This window comes from Garra rufa, chromosome 14 (assembly GCF_049309525.1).
Source record: "Garra rufa chromosome 14, GarRuf1.0, whole genome shotgun sequence".
Classification (NCBI taxonomy): domain Eukaryota; kingdom Metazoa; phylum Chordata; class Actinopteri; order Cypriniformes; family Cyprinidae; genus Garra; species Garra rufa.
In genome coordinates, this window is record NC_133374.1 from 9,531,969 (window position 1) to 9,553,173 (window position 21,205).

At 40.8% G+C, this 21,205-nt stretch overlaps 1 protein-coding gene across 1 annotated transcript; it reads right to left on the minus strand.

Annotated features, from left to right (window-relative positions):
• Positions 1-1,417: 1,417 nt before the first annotated feature.
• LOC141285318 (sialoadhesin-like) lies at positions 1,418-17,504 on the minus strand. The gene is made up of 6 exons (XM_073818343.1): positions 17,468-17,504; positions 16,349-16,732; positions 9,419-9,706; positions 7,716-8,006; positions 2,725-3,008; positions 1,418-1,486 (listed from the first exon to the last, which is right to left on the minus strand). Exons 1-6 carry the CDS (start codon positions 17,502-17,504, stop codon positions 1,418-1,420), a joined length of 1,353 nt encoding a protein of 450 aa, XP_073674444.1.
• Positions 17,505-21,205: the final 3,701 nt, after the last annotated feature.

Below are 21,205 nucleotides of genomic sequence, written 5' to 3' on the forward strand. Positions count from 1 at the left end.
GATATTGGTGATATTGGAGCTGCGTACTTCCCGGTCGATATGCCGTCCAATCAACTCAAGAACGTCATATAATTTTGCATTCGTTAGTATACATAGGCTTAAGCACTAAATTTTCCACTTTTGGAATATGTTTTTATCTAAAATAAACACCTGTCCTAGCTATTTTGTTAGAGTAAATCGAAAAACTAATGGAATCAGGAAAAGGCGGATAGGTCTGTCGTGCCAGCAACATTGACTTAAAGTCCCCCTGAAATCAAAATTAAACTTTTTTGGCTTTTAGTATGAATATATTAGCCTTAAGATTATCTATAAGCTAGTGTGCTTCAAAACAAAGACAAAATTCGCGTTTACAAGATATGGGCATTCAAAACTTACAGTCTCGTCACTTCCGCCAATATGAATCAAGGATTTTGATGATATCACCGTGCACTTCAGTTTCTCATCAAACGTTCTGTCCAATCAAATGCTCTCTAGAGTCCGTAGTGTCCCGCCCCCTACACAGAGACGCATTAACCCGGAGCAGATCATATGCGCTCATATGTGAGATCGGCATGTATTAGCCTCAGCATGATTATGATCACTATTTCGTTTTAGCAAGAGTTTCATATTGAATATGTGGGGTAATTTATTAGCCTGTGGCTATCATAAGCTTACAAATGCGGCTTTACCGAGCTCAACGGCTCTGGCCGGAGCAGATATAAATGGAACGCTATTGGCTATTCAAAATTAGTGGGCGGGGCTGGGCGATAATGTTTCAGTTAAAAGTACATCACCACATAGAATAACGCTGCGTGTTTCAAGGCACTTCAGTGGACCTTTAAGTCTGCCGGGACAATATCCAGCAATCCTACAGACACTTCCGTTAACCCTAAAAGACAACCCAAATGAAGCGCAATATATAGGTAAAACACCCGTAACATTTACGCACGGGAAAATCCTTCTTTGGTTTTTTTTTTTTTTTTTTTTTTTTTTATCCTTGCCTTTTAGCATTACTGACCACAATATAAGAGAAAAGAAAATAATATATATATATATATATATATATATATATATATATATATATATATATATATATGTGTGTGTGTGTGTGTGTGTGTGTGTGTGGATATCCAAGCAATCGTCTTTGAGACAATGTATGTTTTTATTTTTAAGGATGGTAGCACAAGCGTCAATTTCAAGAAAGCATAAAAAAGTGTTATTTCGATTCTACAGAATAATGTGAGAAACATAAAAGCATGTTATAGTCAATACAAATACAGACTCCAAAAAGACTAAAATTGAAACACTTCTTGAAGCATAATGCAAAAATGCTTTGTTTTCATTGTCAATTTTACATTGTTGTTTTTTAATAAAACAATGTTGAACAGGTGGGATGAAAAAATGATGCAATCCGTACTCAAACCACATTATCCATCTGTCAGAGCACAGGCACCTGATGACATAGTTTCATCAGGCGTTTGGTAAAATCTACATCAGAATCATAACCCTTAAAGGAAAATTTAAACAGATACAGAAGAAAGTTATAATGTAGCTGTTAAATGAAAACAGTTTCGGATATCAACACAAAATGTGTAACTTTCTGTCAGCATGGTCTGAAGATGATCCAAGTCAAATTTGGTGAAAATTGGACCAGCGGTCTAGGAGAAGTTTTTTTTTTTTTTTTTTTTTTTTACAATATTTAAAATGGAGGACAGCAAGTTCAGCCAATTTTGGCATAATTGGTATCAATGTTCTCGGCTTGACCCAAGGAATATTTTGAGGTCACTTTACAATACACTTAACATTACAATAAGCCATTTTCAAATATAGCATTTTAAAAGTAACTAGCATAAACATGAGTGAAATTTTGGACAAGTGGTGGTGCTAGAGAGTTTGAGTTAGAGACTCAAATTTGCTATGGTTAATATTAAGACTCTCCTCAATCAGTGTGCCAAATTACACAACTTTCCTGCAAGTGGTTCTATGGGCTGTCAAAGACTCAATGGTGGAAGAAACGGAAGAAGAATGAGAATGCCAACGGATACAATATGGTGCCATCTCACTTTCGGTGCTTGGCCCCTAATAACATGCATTTTGTATGATCCCACCTGTTTTGGTAAAATAACATTTTGCATATTCTGCAAGGGGGGTGTAAACTTTTGACCCTCAACTGTACAAGCAGGAAACATCTACCACAATCAATCAAGGCAAGAATGGCATAATGATTATTGACTAATGAGACACAAATTTCTTTAAAGTAAAAAAGAAAAAACAAGAATATATCAAATACCACTTTAATAACTAGACCCATAGAGATCAAATTACATACATGATGCTCACAATTAGGTTCTTTGCGATGCCCTCTGTGACATCTGCCAGTTCAGGCTCAGTGGATATGTTATTATGAACACCTGGAATTTAAAATAAATCTTGTAATAAGTTCTACTGTGATATTTAAAGTGAACTTACTGCATGACACATTTGTTTACTCACATTTTGTCTCAATGTGACATTTAAAGTGAAGTTACAGTTAATAGCACACAAAGCAGCTCTTTTATTCTGCACTTTTATCTTTTGTAGATACAGAAGTTGGAGAATATTTAATGACTAAGTGGTAGAATAAACAATTTATCTTATACATCTATATTAAACATCGGGTTTTTAGCTTGTATAAACATACTGTTATGCAAAAGAATTGCTGTCTTGAAAGCAATTAAACTAATTACAAATGGCATCACGTTGTACATGTAAAACAACAGAAGTTGTAATGTCTCCTCCAGAAAATTTTGCAGTGCATATCAACTCCTTCCCATTATCTTCTTTTGCAGCCATAAAGGTAATGTTGGAATAGCTGACCCAATTTAAACCAGAAAGTGTTTTTTCCTCCGTTGTGACCTGCATGTTCTTATAGTTCCATGTAATGGTTGGCTCTTCCTGGCAGGAATGGTAGACACTACAAGTAAATTTCTTTGCAATGCCCACTGTGACATCTGCCATTTCTGGCTCAATCATTATTTTTTGATGAACACCTGAAATTAAATTGAAATCTTGTAATTGGTTCCACTGTGACATTTAAAGTAAACTTAACAGTTAAAATCACACAAAGCAGTTTATGTTTGTGTTTACTCACATTCTGCACTTTTATCTTTTGTAGCTGTCACTGTTATGCCACCATAATGTGTTACTAAACAATTAATAGTCAAGTGTTCTGCCTTTATGACACCTGTGCGTGTCACAGTGATATTCCACAGGCCGTCTTTTATAGACTCATCCCTGATTTCATCAGTTCCTTCTATACCGTTCAGAGTAATGGTTGGTTTGCTGTATGGGCACGTGTGGAAAGCTGAACATTCTACTGTGATGGTTTCACCTGTTCTTTCACCTCCATAAATGCTGATGCTGGGCTGCTGTGGAGTCGCTTTAATTGACAGAAACATTAGAATTAGTACATTATATAATATTTTTTACATTTACACTGGCCTCAAAAACTATTCAGACAAAGCTTATCTGAGCCATTTTTTATTATTATTTTTAACCATGCCACTTGTTTTATTATATATATCGTCTCGGTTACGTATTGTAACCCTCGTTCCCTGAAGGAGGGAACGGAGACGTCTCGTCGAGACCGACGAATTGGGATATCGCCTGGATAGACCAATCTACTTCGTGTGTATACAAACGAGCCAATGAATATTGGCATGCATGATTGCAGCCAGCTGCGGCTGATCACAGCGTGAGCATATAATGCGCAGCAGGTGCATGCATCATCAAGGTTTCGCTGAGGAGCTGGGACAGGCCCGGCCGTACAGCGGTGGTACAGGAGCCACGGCGACGGGACGAGACGTCTCCGTTCCCTCCTTCAGGGAACGAGGGTTACAATACGTAACCGAGACGTTCCCTATCAGTCGGTTCCTTCGACGTCTCGTCGAGACCGACGAATTGGGATCCCTAACAAAGCGCCGTGGCTGCTGCCCCTTCCAGTGTCCTGAGCGGGCCCCCCTGGGTCCCGTTACTGGCTTTGGCTAGGGGCTCGCATCAAGGAGAGCCAGTCACTGTATAACAAGCACCACCTACTTCAGTGAAGCTGGAGCACTGGGGATATGCGGAGCTCACGTCCTTCCCATAGGAGGTTCGTAGCAACACCCATATAACTCAATTCAGGTTTATATGGAAGATTGGAGGTGATTGAACCCTCATATACTGGTAGAAGTACTACCGGGGAAACACACAGCCTCTAGGGCGCAATGTGGAATTTGTAAGAGATGCAATTAAGTCTCTACGTAGAGCCTAGCCCTCTACCGGTTCTGAAGGATTCATCGAGTGAGGGCCCGTCTCTGAGTCAGAAGATCCTTCCTCTTTGCCAGGGAGGGGCTGTCGCGAGGAGCATGAGCTCGGAGAACCAGGTCCGAGTGGGCCAATAGGGAGCTACCAGAAGGACCTGCTCCTCGTCCTCCCTGATCTTGCACAGTACCTGTGCGAGAAGGCTCACTGGGGGAAACGCATACTTGCGGAGGCCCTGCGGCCAGCTGCATGCCAGTGCGTCCGTGCCGAGTGTGCCCTTGGTCAGGGAGAAAAAGAGCTGGCAGTGGGCTGTCTCCGGGGAGGCGAACAGATCTACTTGAGCCTCGCCGAAGCGTCTCCAAATCAGCTGAACCGACTGGGGGTGGAGTCTCCACTCTCCGGGAAGCGCAGCTCGTGAGAGTTCGTCGGCCACACGGTTGAGCAACCCGGGAATGTGAATGGCACGAAGCGACCTCAGGTGCTTCTGACTCCACAAGAGGAGATGACGGGCAAGTTGCGACATGCGACGGGAGCGTAGACCGTCTTGTCGGTTGATGTACGCAACGGTCGCAATATTGTCCGTACGGACCAGCACGTGTTTGCCACATAGGTGCCCCTTGAGGCGAAGCAGGGCGAGACGTACTGCAAGCAACTCGAGGCAGTTGATGTGCCAAGTCAGCTGGGGGCCCATCCAAACCCCTGAAACTGCCTGTCCGTCGTACGTGGCTCCCCACCCGGTGATGGAGGCATCTGTGTGTACCACAGCATGCCTCGAGACCTGTTCCATGGGTACTCCTGCCCGTAGAAATGAGAGGTCTGACCACGGGATGAAAGTCTGGCGGCAAGCCGGTGTTATTCGAACCCGGTGAGAACCGCGAAGCCACGCTCTCCTCGGGACTCGGCCATGAAGCCAGTGTTGAAGCGGTCTCATATGGAGCAGCCCCAGCGGTGTAACCGCTGCTGCTGCTGCCATATGCCCCAGGAGCTTCTGAAATTGTTTCAGTGGGACCGCCGTCCTGCTCTTGAACGTATCCAGGCAGTTCAACACTGACTGAGCACGTTCCTGCGTGAGGCGTGCTGTCTGGCTGACCGAGTCCAGTTCCATACCGAGAAAAGAGATTCTCTGTGTTGGAGAGAGTTTGCTCTTTTCCCAGTTGACCCGAAGACCCAACTGGCTGAGGTGTGTGAGCACCAGGTCCCCGTGTTCGCATAGCTGATCCCGAGACTGTGCTAGAATGAGCCAGTCGTCGAGGTAGTTGAGAATGCGAATGCCCTGTTCTCTGAGGGGAACAAGGGCCACCTCCGTGACCTTCGTGAAGACACGGGGGGAGAGGGACAGCCCGAAGGGCAGGACCGTGTACTGATATGCCCTGCCTTCGAACGCGAACTGCAGAAAGGGTCTGTGGCGCGGAAGGATTGAAAAAAAGCTGTAAAAGCCCGTCCTCATGTCGGCTGGAGGGACCGGCTGTATCTCTGCACGCAAGATGGGAGCATCTGCGGCCCTGACTGAGGTGAAGTGGACACCTCTGAATTTGGGAGGGCGCCGGGCGAACTGAATCGCATAGCCGAAAGTGATGGTCCGAAGGAGCCAGCAAGATGGGCTGGGAAGCTCTTTCCAGGCTCCCAGAAAGTGAACAAGCGGCACAAGGGGGACCACTGATGTACCCGCGGGGGAGCAGCGAAGGGAGGGCAGGGACCCCGTCCCGAAGTCTCGTTGTCAGACCGGGGCGGGGTCAGGGCGTCTGTATGTTGAGTGTGGAATTCCTCACCGTCACCGTCAGACTGAGCAGCCCCCTGCTTCCAGAGGTAACGCCCCCCCGGCGTTTGCCTGGAGAAACGTTCGATCTGGGCAGAGGGACTGGAACCCCGCCCCTTTGCAGGAAGCGGAGTCTGGTCCGCAACTCCGCGATGGTCATCCTCCCACAATGGGGACATGACTCATCCACGAACGCTGCCTCAGCGTGTTGAAGGCCCAGACACGTGAGGCAGTGTGCGTGGCCATCACCCGGCGCCAGGAAACGGCCGCATCCAGAAACGCACGGGGAGAAAGGCATGTTGCCTCGTCTTTAAAAAGACGCTCAACCCGTGGAGCTCCTTTAGAAATTCGCTCTTTTAACTTGAAATTGCTCTTATAGGAATTTGCTCTTTTAGTGCTGAGGCGCACAGGGGAGATGGCCGCAGCAACACAGAAGGTGGGTGGTGAAAACCAGCTGTGTGCTTCTCAACATGGAAGACCACGCCGCTGAAGCGCCATGCCGCCAACACAAAAGTGAAAGGAGGTAGATGTGCTTCTGACTCGTCCCACTGTAGAAATGGTCCAGCTCCTCAGCGAAAGCTTGATGATGCATGCACCTGCTGTGCATTATATGCTCACGCTGTGATCAGCCGCAGCTGGCTGCAATCATGCATGCCAATATTCATTGGCTCGTTTGTATACACACAAAGTAGATTGGTCTATCCAGGCGATATCCCAATTCGTCGGTCTCGACGAGACGTCGAAGGAACCGACTGATAGGGAAATATATATATATATATATAATTCAAAGACATGTATAAACATTCTATTTGGGGCAAATAGCCTTCTCTTTATTTTTAAATGCTATTTAAACGAATAAACTGGTTAAAAAGAACTCAGTTCGGAAGATTTTATTTGGGAGTATTTATTGTGTCTATTGTTACTGGCCACATAATAATCTACTACAGCTACAAAATCATAGATATTACAGAGGAGCCATATTATTCAAAGAATATTTACATACCATCAACAAGAACTGTAGAGGTAGCATCATCAATTATAAAGTTTTGCCATGCAATATTTTCAGGGTCAATCCTTGTGTATAATTTCTCTCCATTGTGGGACGGTTCCAGGTTTTTGATCAACAGACTGCAATCCCAGTCAGATTCTCCATATAAATCAGTTTTTCCTCTAAATTTCTCATTGAAGTTGTTTGGATGCAATGGATCATAAACTAAAGGTGAACCTTTAGAGTCTCGCTGATACCACACAACCCTACGTGGGTTTTTGGGAGGGTTTGATTTATATTTGAAAGAACATGGTATAACCAGACAGGAACCTTTGAGACCGTGAATGTCTTTCGGCATACTCACTTCCCATCCCAAAGCATCATACAGCAGAATACCTGTGATACAACAGTTGGAGAATATTTAATGGCTGAGTGGTAGAATAAACAAAAAATGATTTTTTTTTTTTTTTAAATAATCTATATTAATCTATATTAAACATTCTATAAACATACTGTTTGTATAAACATACTGTTATGCAAAGGTATTGCTGTTTTGAAAGTAAAATAACCTGTTTTGAATGGTAAACATTTTTAGAAAGTAAGTCAATAAGACGTTATAAAGTATAATGTTTACAGAAAAAAAAAAGAAACTGGTAAAGATACCCAAAGAGAAATCACACACATTAAACATGATGCTAACAAATGACTCACGTTGTACATGTAAAATAACAGATGTTTGAACGTCTCTTCCAGAATATTTTGCAGCGCATATTAACTGCTTCCCATTATCTTCTTTTGCAGCCATAAAGTCAATGTTGGAAGAGCTGATCCAATTTAAACCAGAAAAAGTTTTTTCCTTCTTTATGACCTGCATGTTCTTATAGTTCCATGTGATGGTTGGCTCATTCTGGCAGAAATGGTGGACACTACAAGTAAATTTCTTTGCAATGCCCACTGTGACATCTGGCAGTTTAGGCTCAATCGATATTTTTTGAGGAACACCTGAAATTGAATTGAAATATTGTAATAGGTTTCAATGTGACATTTAAGAACAGGGTATCTTCCGATCATTCTTTTTTTAAAATTCAATATTAAAAACAGACAAATACAAAAATGGTTCCTTTTTTTCATTTTTCAATTATTTAAAAAAAAAAAAAAAAAAACGAAAAAAACAAGAATTATGCTTGATTTTCTGTTTTTACTTTCATGGCTAGTAAAATGAATAAACAGCTTGAATTTCTGATCTCTGCATGTGGGCGGGAATAAAAACGCCCCTTTCCACTGATTGATCAACCAAACATTATAGTCAGTCATTAGTTCTTCCACAGTTTCGCATAGCAGAAAACACAATCATACTGCTACAGTTGTATTCAAAAATGGTTGCAATCAATGCGTTAAGATTCTTAACGCATTGATTGCAACCATATTGGATTACTTTTTTTATCAAACAACCAGACTAATATGTATTAGCCTGCACCAGGGCAGAGCCTATAGACAGGGCTTACCTCTGTAGGCATAAATTTGACGCAAGAAATAGAATAGAAGTTATTAAATAATAGAAGTTATTAGACTAAATATTAATTTATTCACCCGCATCTTTGGCACATTGTCTCTTTTATTGAGCTGACATATCAAAGGCTGTGTGGCAAAGCCATGCGACCATGAATCGGAGTTTTGAATGAATCGGTTGGATATCTCCTTCATAAACATTATGACTTACTAGCAATAATCCTTTTATATTCCAAGTATGATTTTCTGTAATTCCTTTCACATTACTGTATTTAAAATGTTTTGTTTAAAACATGAATCACATTTCATATACAATCAGTATCAACTTTAGTTGTAATTATAAAGCTAATAATTATCATATTGCATAAATAAATAAATACTCTGGCTTTATTGTTCAAAGTGTTATTTCATGGGTTTGATTCTTGTAACTGAGATGTGCTATTTTATAGTGGCTATTCAACATGACCCCTAAAATTTACCAATGAAAAAAAAAATTAAGCTATATGAGTTATATTGCATATAACTGTAGCAGCATTACTGTGTTTTCTGCTGCGCGAAACTGTGGAAGAGATAATGACTGCATGGTTTTAAACTTGGTTGACCAATCAGGGGAAAGGGACATTTTATTGCCCACAAGCAGAGATCGGAAATTCAAGTCATTTAATCATTTTCTAGCCCTGAATGTAAACTTAAAATAAAGCATAATATCTTTTCCTTTTTTTTTTCGTTTTTCTTTTTCTTTTTTGAAAATTTGAAAAATTGAAAAATGAAAAAAAGGAAATTTTTCAAATTTTTCTGTTTTCAATATTAAATTAAAAAACTAATGATCAGGAAAAAAAACTGATTATTTAAAGTGAACTTACAGCTAATAGCACACAAAGCCATTCATGTATGTGTTTACTTACATTGTGCACTTTTGTGCTTTGTAGCTGTCACTGTTATGCCACCATAATGTGTTATTACACACCTAATTGTCAAGTGTTCTGACTTTACGACACCTGTGCGTGTCAGAGTGGTTTTCCACCGGCCATTATTAAAAGACTGATCCCAGATTTGATCAGTTCCGTCTATACCACTCAGAGTAATGCTTGGTTTGCTGTATGGACATGAGTGGGAAGTTGAACATTCTACTGTGATGCTGTCACCCGTCCTTTCACCTCCATAAATACTGATGCTGGGCTGCTGAGGACTTCCTATAATGGACAGAAACAAAATTTGAACATAATATTTTATTTATTATTTGTTATTATTTTTAAATTAACTAATCTCAAGTTTTCATACAGTGGTGGCCAAAATTCTTAGTATTTTCACCTGTTAAAAAAATGCTTTTTTATGACAGTTATTTAAATCTTTCTGTCAGTAGTAAATATCAGTTTACATTTCCAAACATTCATTTTGCCATTAATTGTTATAATCCAGTGAGATTTTTGTTTTTACAAGGAGTCAGTGCTTCACACAGAGATCTGATCTAATCATCATCGTGTGTCTGGAATGACATGTAGAAACAGAACAAACTGAGACTAAAGGCAGAAGGACTGTGGAAACATCTCCAAGATGCTTCAAGAAACCATACCTGCTGTAACGAGGAGTGAGTGACGAGAGACAAGCGGATCCATATGCAAGCATTTATTACCAGGCTGGTTCAGAAACATGGTCAGGCAGGCAGGGTCATAACAGGGACAAACAGACATAAAGACGGCAGGCAAAAGGGAAGTCGAGAAACAGGCGTAAGTCCAGATCAAAGGCGAACAATGTCCGTGAGGGGCGATCATCAGAGAGAATAATCCAGTAACCAAGCGATAGTCCAAAAGGCAGGCGGCTGACAACGTGAACGGGAAGACGAGGCAGGAGACGATATCAAGGAGAGCTCGGAAAACTAGGAGTAACTGACAACATAGAAATACAACAATCCATAATCTGTACAAGGAAGTCCGGGGGTTTTATAGAGCGCCTGATTGGTCACAGGGCTGACGCAATCAGCGCGGTGGAGGATGGGAGGTGTAGTCCAACATGCACAATGACAGTGCGAGAGTCTGAAAAGGTGAGGGTGACATCTGGTGGTGGATGGTCCGTGGAGCACCGACCAGATTCGTGACATAACCCCTCCCCAAGGAGCGGCTTCCAGACGCTCCAACAGAAAAAACAGAAAAACAGTCCAGGGGAGCGGTGGGGGGGCCAGGAGACTTGAGGCCGAACCGGCTGGGCAAAGACCTTCCAGGACAGAGCCGGAGGCAGAGCAGGAGGCTCGGGAGCCCTCCAGGGCGGAGCAGGAGGCTGAGTAGCCCACCGGGGCAGAGCAGGAGGTTCAGCAGCTCTCCAGGGCGGAGCAGGAGGCGGAGCGGCCCACCGGGGCGGAGCAGGAGGTTCAGCAGCTCTCCAGGGCGGAGCAGGAGGCTTAGGAGCCCTCCAGAGCGGAACAGGAAGCGCAGAAGCCCTCCAGGGCGGAACAGGAGGCGCAGGAGCCCTCCAGGGCGAAACCGACAGAGCAGAAGCCCACCAGGGCGGAACAGACAGAGCAAACAGAGCAGGGGACCCCCAGGGCGGAGCAGCCGGCATAGGAGCCCACCAGGGCGGAACAGGCAGCCGCGTCGCGGACTGGGACCTGGGGAGAACAGAAACAGAGGAGGTAGACAGAGCAGGGGAAGAAACAGAGAGTTCAGGGGGGAACGCCGCCTCCATAGTCATGACTAGGCTGACAGGGACTTCAGGGGCGGCCTTCATAGCCGTGGCAGGGATGACAGAAAGTCTAGGCGGTGCAGGCTGAGCATGAAGCCTTGATGGAGCAGGCAGAGCGTGAAGCCTCGGAGGTGCGGGCAGAGCAGGGAGTCCCGCTAAGCACGCCACCTCCAAAAGAGGTATAGGCGCAGCGGACATGTGGATAGGTGAGGCCTCTGCAATGCAGTGTGCAGACCACACACTCAAAATGGCAATTGCCATTAGGGGAAGTGCTGTAGAAGGTGGAAGACCCATCGGGTTAGTGGGCGTGTGACTGGGAAGCGTTGGCTCTGCGTGGCTTGACTCAGGAATGACAGTGGTAACGTGACTTGACTCAGAAGTGACAGCGGTAACGTGACTTGACTCAGGAATGTCAGCTGTAATGTGACTTGACTCAGGATCGACAGCTGTAATGTGACTTGGCTCAGGATCGTCAGCTGTAATGTGACTTGACTCAGGATCGTCAGCTGTAATGTGACTTGGCTCAGGATCGTCAGCTGTAATGTGACTTGACTCAGGAACGACAGCTGTAAAGTGACTTGACTCAGGAGCGACAGCTGTAAAGTGACTTGACTCAGGATCGACAGCTGTAATGTGACTTGGCTCAGGATCGTCAGCTGTAATGTGACTTGGCTCAGGATCGTCAGCTGTAATGTGACTTGACTCAGGAACGACAGCTGTAATGTGACTTGACTCAGGATCGTCAGCTGTAATGTGACTTGACTCAGGAACGACAGCTGTAAAGTGACTTGACTCAGGAACGACAGCTGTAAATTGACTTGACTCAGGATCCACAGCTGTAATGTGACTTGGCTCAGGATCGTCAGCTGTAATGTGACTTGACTCAGGATCGACAGCTGTAGCTGCTGGGATGTGATGAAGTACCATCCTAGCTGTCCGTACAGCCATTAGCGATAAGTCCCGTACGTGGGCCATCATGTGAGCTGGCTCTGGAATGACGGCCATCTTGACAGTACTTGGCTCGGGAAAGACGGCTGTAACTTGACTGGACTCAGGAAACACAGCTTTAACTTGACTGGACTCAGGAAACACAGCTTTAACTTGACTTGCCTTAGAAACTTGACTTGACACAGGAAACACAGCTTTAACTTGACTGGACTCAGGAAACACAGCTTTAACTTGACTGGACTCAGGAAACACAGCTTTAACTTGACTGGACTCAGGAAACACAGCTTTAACTTGACTGGACTCAGGAAACACAGCTCTAACTTGACTGGACTCAGGAAACACAGCTTTAACTTGACTAGAACTGAAAACTTGATTGAACACAGGAGACGCAGCTGCAACTTGGTAAGGCTCTTGTATGTTAGTTGTGAGATGATGAAGCTCTGCTTTAGCTGGCATCTTGCGAACGGAATCCACCGTCGCTGCTATCTCGCACATCGGCGCGGCCGCCATCGGATGCGCGAGCTCAGCTGACGCCATCAAAGTTTGAGCATACTCTGATACGGCCGCCATTTCACGAGCGATCCAGGCGGCAAACAGGTTTGTGGCGTCGTGATCCGGCAAGACCACTAGTTTGCAAGTGGGACGCGCGGTCGCCATTACCGCGTTGTCGCGTTCCCTTTCCGCGACCCCCACGGTACACGGCGAACCCACACACAAAAAGGCAAAGTTCAGAAAGGCAGCCAGAGATGAGCGCGGACCCTCGCGTCTGAGTTGTGAACGGAGGGGTTGGTTCACGCCATCACAGAATATTTCAATGATCGAACAATCTAGGAGAGTGGAGTAATTTGAGATGGCCAAAAACTCACGGATGTATTGTTCAAGTGTGCCTGGTCCTTGTTTAACTCGAGAAAGAGTCCTGTCGGTGTCCATATCCTGAGAATGTCCGGTGGTGAAGCTGCTGGATCCTGTTGGGATGGATTGTTCTGTAACGAGGAGTGAGTGACGAGAGACAAGCGGATCCATATGCAAGCATTTATTACCAGGCTGGTTCAGAAACATGGTCAGGCAGGCAGGGTCATAACAGGGACAAACAGACATAAAGACGGCAGGCAAAAGGGAAGTCGAGAAACAGGCGTAAGTCCAGATCAAAGGCGAACAATGTCCGTGAGGGGCGATCAGAGAGAATAATCCAGTAACCAAGCGATAGTCCAAAAGGCAGGCGGCTGACAACGTGAACGGGAAGACGAGGCAGGAGACGATATCAAGGAGAGCTAGGAAAACTAGGAGTAACTGACAACATAGAAATACAACAATCCATAATCTGTACAAGGAAGTCCGGGGGTTTTATAGAGCGCCTGATTGGTCACAGGGCTGACGCAATCAGCGCGGTGGAGGATGGGAGGTGTAGTCCAACATGCACAATGACAGTGCGAGAGTCTGAAAAGGTGAGGGTGACATCTGGTGGTGGATGGTCCGTGGAGCACCGACCAGATTCGTGACACCTGCAAAGCAACAGTACTGGTAAAAGCAGGCACTTGTGTAAATATGCTGTGAAATAAGAATGCTATCAAAAATAATGTCATAAACTGATTTTTTATATCAATTAAATTAACATTTGGTTTGACCATCCTTTGCGTTTAAAGCAGCTTTTGCCCTAAAGGTGCATGTTTATAGTTTTTCAGGTAGCTTTGCAGGTAGGGTCTCTTAAAGCATTTTGGACACAGTTCTTCTGGATTTAGTCTTTCTCGGTTTGATCTGTTTCTTCATGTCATTCCAGACAGACTGGATGATGATGAGATTAGATCTCTGTGTGGAGCACAGGCTGTTGTCCGACTCCTTTTGCAAACAAAATTCTCACTAGATTACAATTAATGGCAAAATGAATGTTTGGAAATGTAAACTGATATTTCCTACTGACACACTACAGAAAAAGATAGAAATAACTGATCTAAAACCATCTTTTTTACCTATATTTGGCCACCACTGTCGATGTATGGAGTCAGTTCCTCTCATATTGTGTCAAATAAAAAATATTTCACAAAGTTTGACAACCAGAAAGTGTCTAAGATGTTTTGTCTTATATAGCTTTGAAACATAAACTTCCCTTTTCGTTAAAGGAACACTCCACTTTTTTTGGAAATAGGCTCATTCTCCAACTCCCCCCGAGTTAATAAGTTGATTTTTACCGTTTTGAAATCCATTCAGCCGTTCTCCTGTTGTGGCGATGTCACTTTTAGCATAGCTTAGCATAAATCATTGAATCCTATTAGCCCAGTAGCATCGCGTTCAAAAATGACCAACGAGTTTCGATATTTGTCCTATTTAAAACTTGACTCTTCTGTAGTTATATCGTGTACTAAGACCAGCGGAAATGTAAAGCTGCGGTTTTCTAGGCCGATAAGATTAGGAACTACACGCCCATTCCGGCGTAATAGTCAAGGAAGTTTGCTGCCGAAGCGGGCGCAGTAATATCACACAGCACATGTGGAAATGCTTACTTCCGTCAACATATCCAACGTGACCAACTGCATGCACAGGCAGCGTTCCTTGCCATGAAGACATTTGTGAGAGATGATTTAGAAGATATTTACTTTGGTGCAGATCCTGAACCGTATCAATTTGAACCAGAATTCACTGAAGCTGAGGTTTTGGAACGAGAAAGACAAGAAAGCGTGTCTGAACTGCCTGGGACAGAAGGGATGAGGAGAGCAGATTCGAGCTGGTGGTGCAATGTGGGGCTTGCCAACCCATGCCGACTGAAAGTGAGTGCCTGTGTTGTCGCGAGTGAGACCGTATTGCCATCGATGGCAAGGGTCGATCTACCCGATGAGGAAGTGGCATGTGTCGCAACATCCGAGGACTTGGATGCAATGCTGCATCCTGCAGTAGATTTTTTTTCCGGTTTGACAAAATAAACTGGAAAAAACGTCACACGCCGAGTGTACCTAATGGCCAGCTGTTGCAAGAGTAAGTTATTCCTGCAACCACTACAATATTTAATATAAAGATTGTGAATGCACAGTTTGCATTTTCAGGCTTATATTCATGATGTACACTTTTACTCAAAACTCACTTTAAAACACCACCGTCTGTTCGCAATAACTTTATTTTGCAATCAGTCAGCGATTGCATTTCACAGGTAACGTTAGCCAACAATAGCCATTAGTCATGTTAAACTTACAGCCATGGGCGATGCTCCTCGTTGTCCTGTCTGTACTCTGAAGATTGTTGGGATGGCCGTGTCCTTTAGACGCCGTGCTGTAGTACCGGTAAAACTATCCAAATAGTCATCTGGTTCAAAATGCTCTGAGGAAACACGCCATTTCTTGATCGTTTCTAACGGTGTTTTGAGATCTATGTTCAGAGCAGCCAGCCATTGATTCATTAGTCGGAATTGCTTTTTTTTTCGTGGGAATTCTATGAAACATGGTAGTAGAGTAAGTTTTCAACTTACTATCACAGCCCCTTACAATGCACATACATAACCATACCTAATCACACACAGGTAAATCCAGCCACTAACAATTTACCAGCTGCAACTCTGACAGCTGCAACAACCGGAATTACACAAACTTAGTGCCGGTCATATTGGAAGTTACCTAGCTGGGATCTAATTTCAGGCGCTGTGTGATATTACTGCGCCTGCTTCGGTCATATTACGGCAGCAAACTTCCTTGACTATTACGCCGGAATGGGAGTGTAGTTCCTAATCCTATCGGCCTAGAAAACCACAGCTTTACATTTCCGCTGGTCTTAGTACACGATATAACTACAGAAGAGTCAAGTTTTAAATAGGACAAATATCGAATCTCGTTGTTCATTTTTGAACGCGATGCTACTGGTCTAATAGGATTCAATAATCTATGCTAAGCTATGCTAAAAGTGATATCGCCAGAACAGGAGAACGGCTGAATGGATTTCAAAACGGTAAAACTCAATTTATTAACTCGGGGGGAGTTGGAGAATGAGCCTATTTCCAAAAAAAGTGGAGTGTTCCTTTAAATGTTTTAACTAAAAAATAAAATAAAAAAAATAAAAAAATCTGTCAAACTGTCTTGACTTTATTTTGAAATGTTTAAATAAACTATTTAGGAGAAAATTAATTTGGGAGAAGCATTTGATTGTGTCTATTGTTACTGACCACACAATATTTCACTACGGTAAGACAATCACAGATATTACAGTAGATAATATCACAAATAATTACATACCTCCAACAAATACTGTAGAGGTGACTTTATAAAATTCAAAGGTACGCCAGCCAACATTTTCAGGGTCAATCCATGCGTATAATCTCTCTCCACTATGGGACCAATCCAGGTTTTTGATCAGCAGACTGCAATCCCCTCTTGATGGGTCACCATATAATTTAGTTTTCCATCTGAACATCTCAATGACATCATTAGGATACCATGGATCATAAACTAAAGGATAACCACTAGAGGCCCACTGATACCACACAACTCTACGTGGGTTTTCGGGTGGGTATGATGAGTAGTAGAAAGAACATGGTATAACCAGACAGGAGCCTTTGGTGCCATAAATTTCACTTGGCATATTCACAGACCACGCCAAAGCATCATACAGCAGAACACCTGTGGGGAAAAGGTTGAAGAAAATTAAGTGGTAGTTAAAAAATAAATAAAATAGATCCATTAACATATTCTTTTAACAATAACATAATTAATTGAAAATCTATTAAAAGAAAAATTAGAAACAAGTCATCATAGTTTAAAGAAATATAAATATCTTATTAACAAACACTTTGAAAGAACATTGGCCTTTCACTCTGCAGTTCCTCAGAAATATTTGTGTTTCAGCATCATACAAAGTAAGTAAACTATGTGATGTTTTTGCATGCATTTTTGCTTGGATGGATACAGACTTGTTTGTCATACATAGTAACATCGCTTCATACTGTACATTCAGAGGGTGTTGCCCACATAAAATCAGTGATATTGATTCAAAAATAAATGAATTGGAGAGCTCACTTGACACATTCAATTACACTCCCTGTTGCTGCATGGGAGATATTTGCTATATTTGCACTAACCATTTTAAACTTAAATTAACTTGCCGTTAAGAATAAAAGCTCTATAAATGAATGGCCTAATTTTGTAAAATGATCAAGAAGCAGAACAAGAAAAGACAGCAAAATCCAAAAGGACACTAAATAACCTGAACTGAATTGCTGCAGTGGTCAGATAATTTAAAATAAGGAAAAGAAAAGCAAGACAAAAAATTAGATGATAGATTGTAATGTTGCACACCCTTATCAAATGCATCAAATGTATGAAGAAGGAGAGAAAAAAAGAAAAAAGATTTAATACCTTGTAAAAGCAAATAAATCAGCAGATGTCTCTTCATATTTCTGGGTTTGCCCTTAGGTAAAATGTGAAAAAAAAAAAAATCTAAATAAAGTATCAAGAAAAAACATTTTAACAACAGAAATTACTTTCTTAGCCATAAACCTAAATATCCTTTTTTTTTTTTTAAACTTAAGTTTTGACCACCTGTGGGCTTACATTTACGACTTGGAACCTTAAGTTATCAGTTTAAAAAGTATCCTAAAATCTTAATTTTGTTAAATCAGATATAATATACCTCATTTTTTTTCATTCTTACCTTCTTAATCCAGTTTCAAGTCGGTTGGATGAAAAAGGCCTACACCATGTACTTCAAAATGCAAGAACCTGAGACCACAAAACCTGAAATGGTGTTTGGTTATGCAAGAAAGATTATACAAGAGAAAGTGTGAGCTACACCCCCACTCTTAATAAAGCATAGAGGAGTAAAATGCATAATTTTCTTTTAAAGAAGTCTGTTTTGCTTTTACAGTCTCTAGCCCATCCCACTGCCACTTTAACTAACATGTTGAATCGTCTTGTTTTGAAAGCATTTTTTTAAATAATGTGCTTGATAAAGCATGACAAACCCTATGCAAAAAAAGGTTAAAGAAGAAGAAAACAACAGCTGACATTCTATTTAAGTGAGTTCAGGGAAATTTTAGTACGTTTTTTACTAGAAAACAGAGGGGTTTTTTACTAGTTGTTTAATTGATTTGCTGAAGTAGGGGAGACCAGGGATGAAAATAACACTTTTTTTTGAGTTGTTGTTGTGCTAGATCTGTCAAACTTTGATATATGGTGCCGGTAGCCAAAGGTACTTTTTTTAGGTACTTTGTGTAATAACGAAAACATTTATTTCAAGAGTGAAAATAAGTCCAAAACTCTCAATTTCAACATTTTGAACAATAGGGCCCTACAATCTTTTTTTTTTTTCTTTTTTTTTTTTTCAGAAATTCTTGTGTTTTCATTTCATGAAGTTTATAAAGTTTATTTCATGAATCATGAAGGCATTAAACATGTATTTATTTTTAATCAAATGAAAATTAAACCCTTTTATTTTTTGGCAAACAGGATAAAAATGGTACAAATATTCAGTTTAAAAAATCTTAATAATAAATGTATGTTTTTTTTTAATCATTTAATTGTTTTATTTAAATTTGCCAGTAATAGGAATACAGTATATAAACTCATACAGTATAATGTAACTTGTCACAAGTCCATTGTTTTTGAATGTTGGTGCTACTTCTGCTATATTTTCACACTTAAAACAATAATTTGGTATTCCTATACCATTGCAAGGTAAGTATACAAGGTATGCTTACGAATAAAGAAAGACATGAGCATCTTGAATGACAATGGGGTGAGTATATTATCCGTAAACTTTTGTTCCGGAATTGAACTTCTTTAATGGGATAGTTCACCCATATATGAATTTGTAAAAATTTACTCACCTTCATGTCATTCCAACCCTGTACAAATTAGTTTATTTTGTTGAACACAAAAGAAGAAGAATGTTGGCAACCAAACAGTTGCTGGTAGCCATTTACTACCATAGTATTTTTTCCCCCTGAAAGTCAATGGCTACCAGCAACTGTTTGGTTACTAAAATTCTTTAAAATATTATTTTTTGTGTTCGACAAAGGAAACAAAATCATACAGGTTTGGAAAAACATGGGACTGAGTGAATGATGATAGAATTAAAATTTTTGTCCAAACCACACATCTATTTTTATAGATAGGGCCTAACCTGCCCTATAGTCGGTACAACAACATATGTGACCCTGGACCACAAAACCAGTCATAAGGTTAAATTTTACAAAACTAAGATGTATACATCACATGGTAGCTCAATAAATAAGCTTTCTATTGTTGTGTGGTTTGTTAGGATAGGACAATATTTGGCCGAGATACATCTATTTGAAAATCTGAAATCTGAGAGTGCAAAAAAATGAAAATACTGAGAAAATCACCTTTAAAGTTGTCCAAATTAGGTTCTTAACAATGCATATTACTAATCAAAAATTACATTTTGATATGTTTACAGTAGGAATTTGACTAAAAATCTTCATGGAACATGATCTTTACTTAATTTCCTAATGATTTTGGCATAAAAGAAAAATCAATAATTTTGACCCATGCAATGTATTTTTGGCTATTGCTACAAGTATACCCCAGCGACTTAAGACTGGTTTTGTGGTCCAGGGTCACATATGGCATAATGGATAAGTCTATTCTATAAGTCTACCTTTTCTTATTAGATATAAACACCAGTTTAGGAGAATGTAAGTTTCCTGTATATACAGTATATATTCCTTGTGCCTACTCTAATTCTTACTTCTTCTTTACTCTGACTCTTCACTCATTCTTTCCCTTCTTTCTTCTGTTTCTTTTGCTTTTCCTCTCCGTGCATTCTACTTGCATCTTACTTCATTTGGATTTTTTCTTCTGAAACTTACTACTTCATCCCTTAAATATAATAATTTGGAATACTCTGCACTTTAGTATAAATTAGATTTTGTTTACATTTATACAAAGATACAATTTTCATATTTACTTTATTTATTTATAATTTTTATTTAATAAATGTGTTATTCCCTCTTCAAATTGATTTCTAACATAATCATTACTCATCTGCCTGGATCTCACTGCATCAGTTCATGCTTTAGATCCATGGTTGCATAATTAATTTGATTCCTGAACAAGTATTTCTTTTGTGGTACAACAGTGACCTAGTTTTTAGTATTTTTTATTGGTGTTTCTTATTAGTTCATTAGTAGAAGCAGAGAGCAAGCTCAAAAAGAAAGCCTAGTCCTGCCAAGGCAATGTCCTTAGCTGATAAGGCAGTATGTGTGTACTTGCAAACCTACTCCAAATACACTTCCTAAATCAACAAGAGGAACAGAAAAATGTAAATAATGCAGTTTGGCATTTAATCTTCTTTCTGCAGATGAATGTTTGACAACCACCAGCTACAACTGCACTGATGAGCATTCATTTATACAACCACAAGCTGGTGAAATGTAGTGAAACTTTTGAAAAAGAATGTTATGTTCGTAGCTTATGAACAAACTGAAACTTATTCCCTAACAATAGTGCTGAAAATAGACACTTTTAAAAGTACCACATTTCTGACTTATAAGACGCCTTGTTTCCAAATGAGTTCATAATACACTGAAACATACTAGAAATATTACACCGATTCTTCAGACATGAGTTTTGAAATGTCAAATGTGAAATTAATACATTATCTTATCAAAAAGATGTACATTTTCAAACTCTATCTAAAAAATGACATAGCTATTATCAGACAGCACTAAGGAAATACAAATACTGGATCTGGCAATTTTGTAACATTGCAGAACTTCAGCATTCTTCATTCTTAAGTAATTAACTTAATTTGACAAATAAATGTATCCAGCATTTAAAAATGTATTTTGGAAAAGTATATCATATAATAATATAAAAAGAAATTAAACAAACAAACAAACAAAAGTATAAAAGAGAAAAAAAACTGACACTGTACCTTGGAAAAGTAACTGAAGGCTGTGTTTTCGTGTTCCATGGATCATTAAAAAATGGTTTATGTTAAAATTGTATTTGTCAAAGTAATTCCTGTTTCTGTTCATTGATTCTTTTAAACACTAGCAAAATACTTTGCACCTGATGTAAATAGTAGATTGTATTTACTTTGTGTAAATAGTGGCAGACACTATTTGCACC

What these genes read in the sequence shown, in the direction of transcription:
- LOC141285318 (XM_073818343.1), bottom strand. Translation starts at nt 17,504, where the DNA reads ATGAAGAGACATCTGCTGATTTATTTGCTTTTACAAG. An exon ending in GATTTATTTGCTTTTACAAG is followed by an intron (nt 16,733 to 17,467) that starts GTATTAAATCTT and finishes TTTTCCCCACAG; the next exon opens with GTGTTCTGCTGTATGATGCT. An exon ending in AAAGCACAAAAGTGCACAAT is followed by an intron (nt 8,007 to 9,418) that starts GTAAGTAAACAC and finishes ATTCAATTTCAG; the next exon opens with GTGTTCCTCAAAAAATATCG.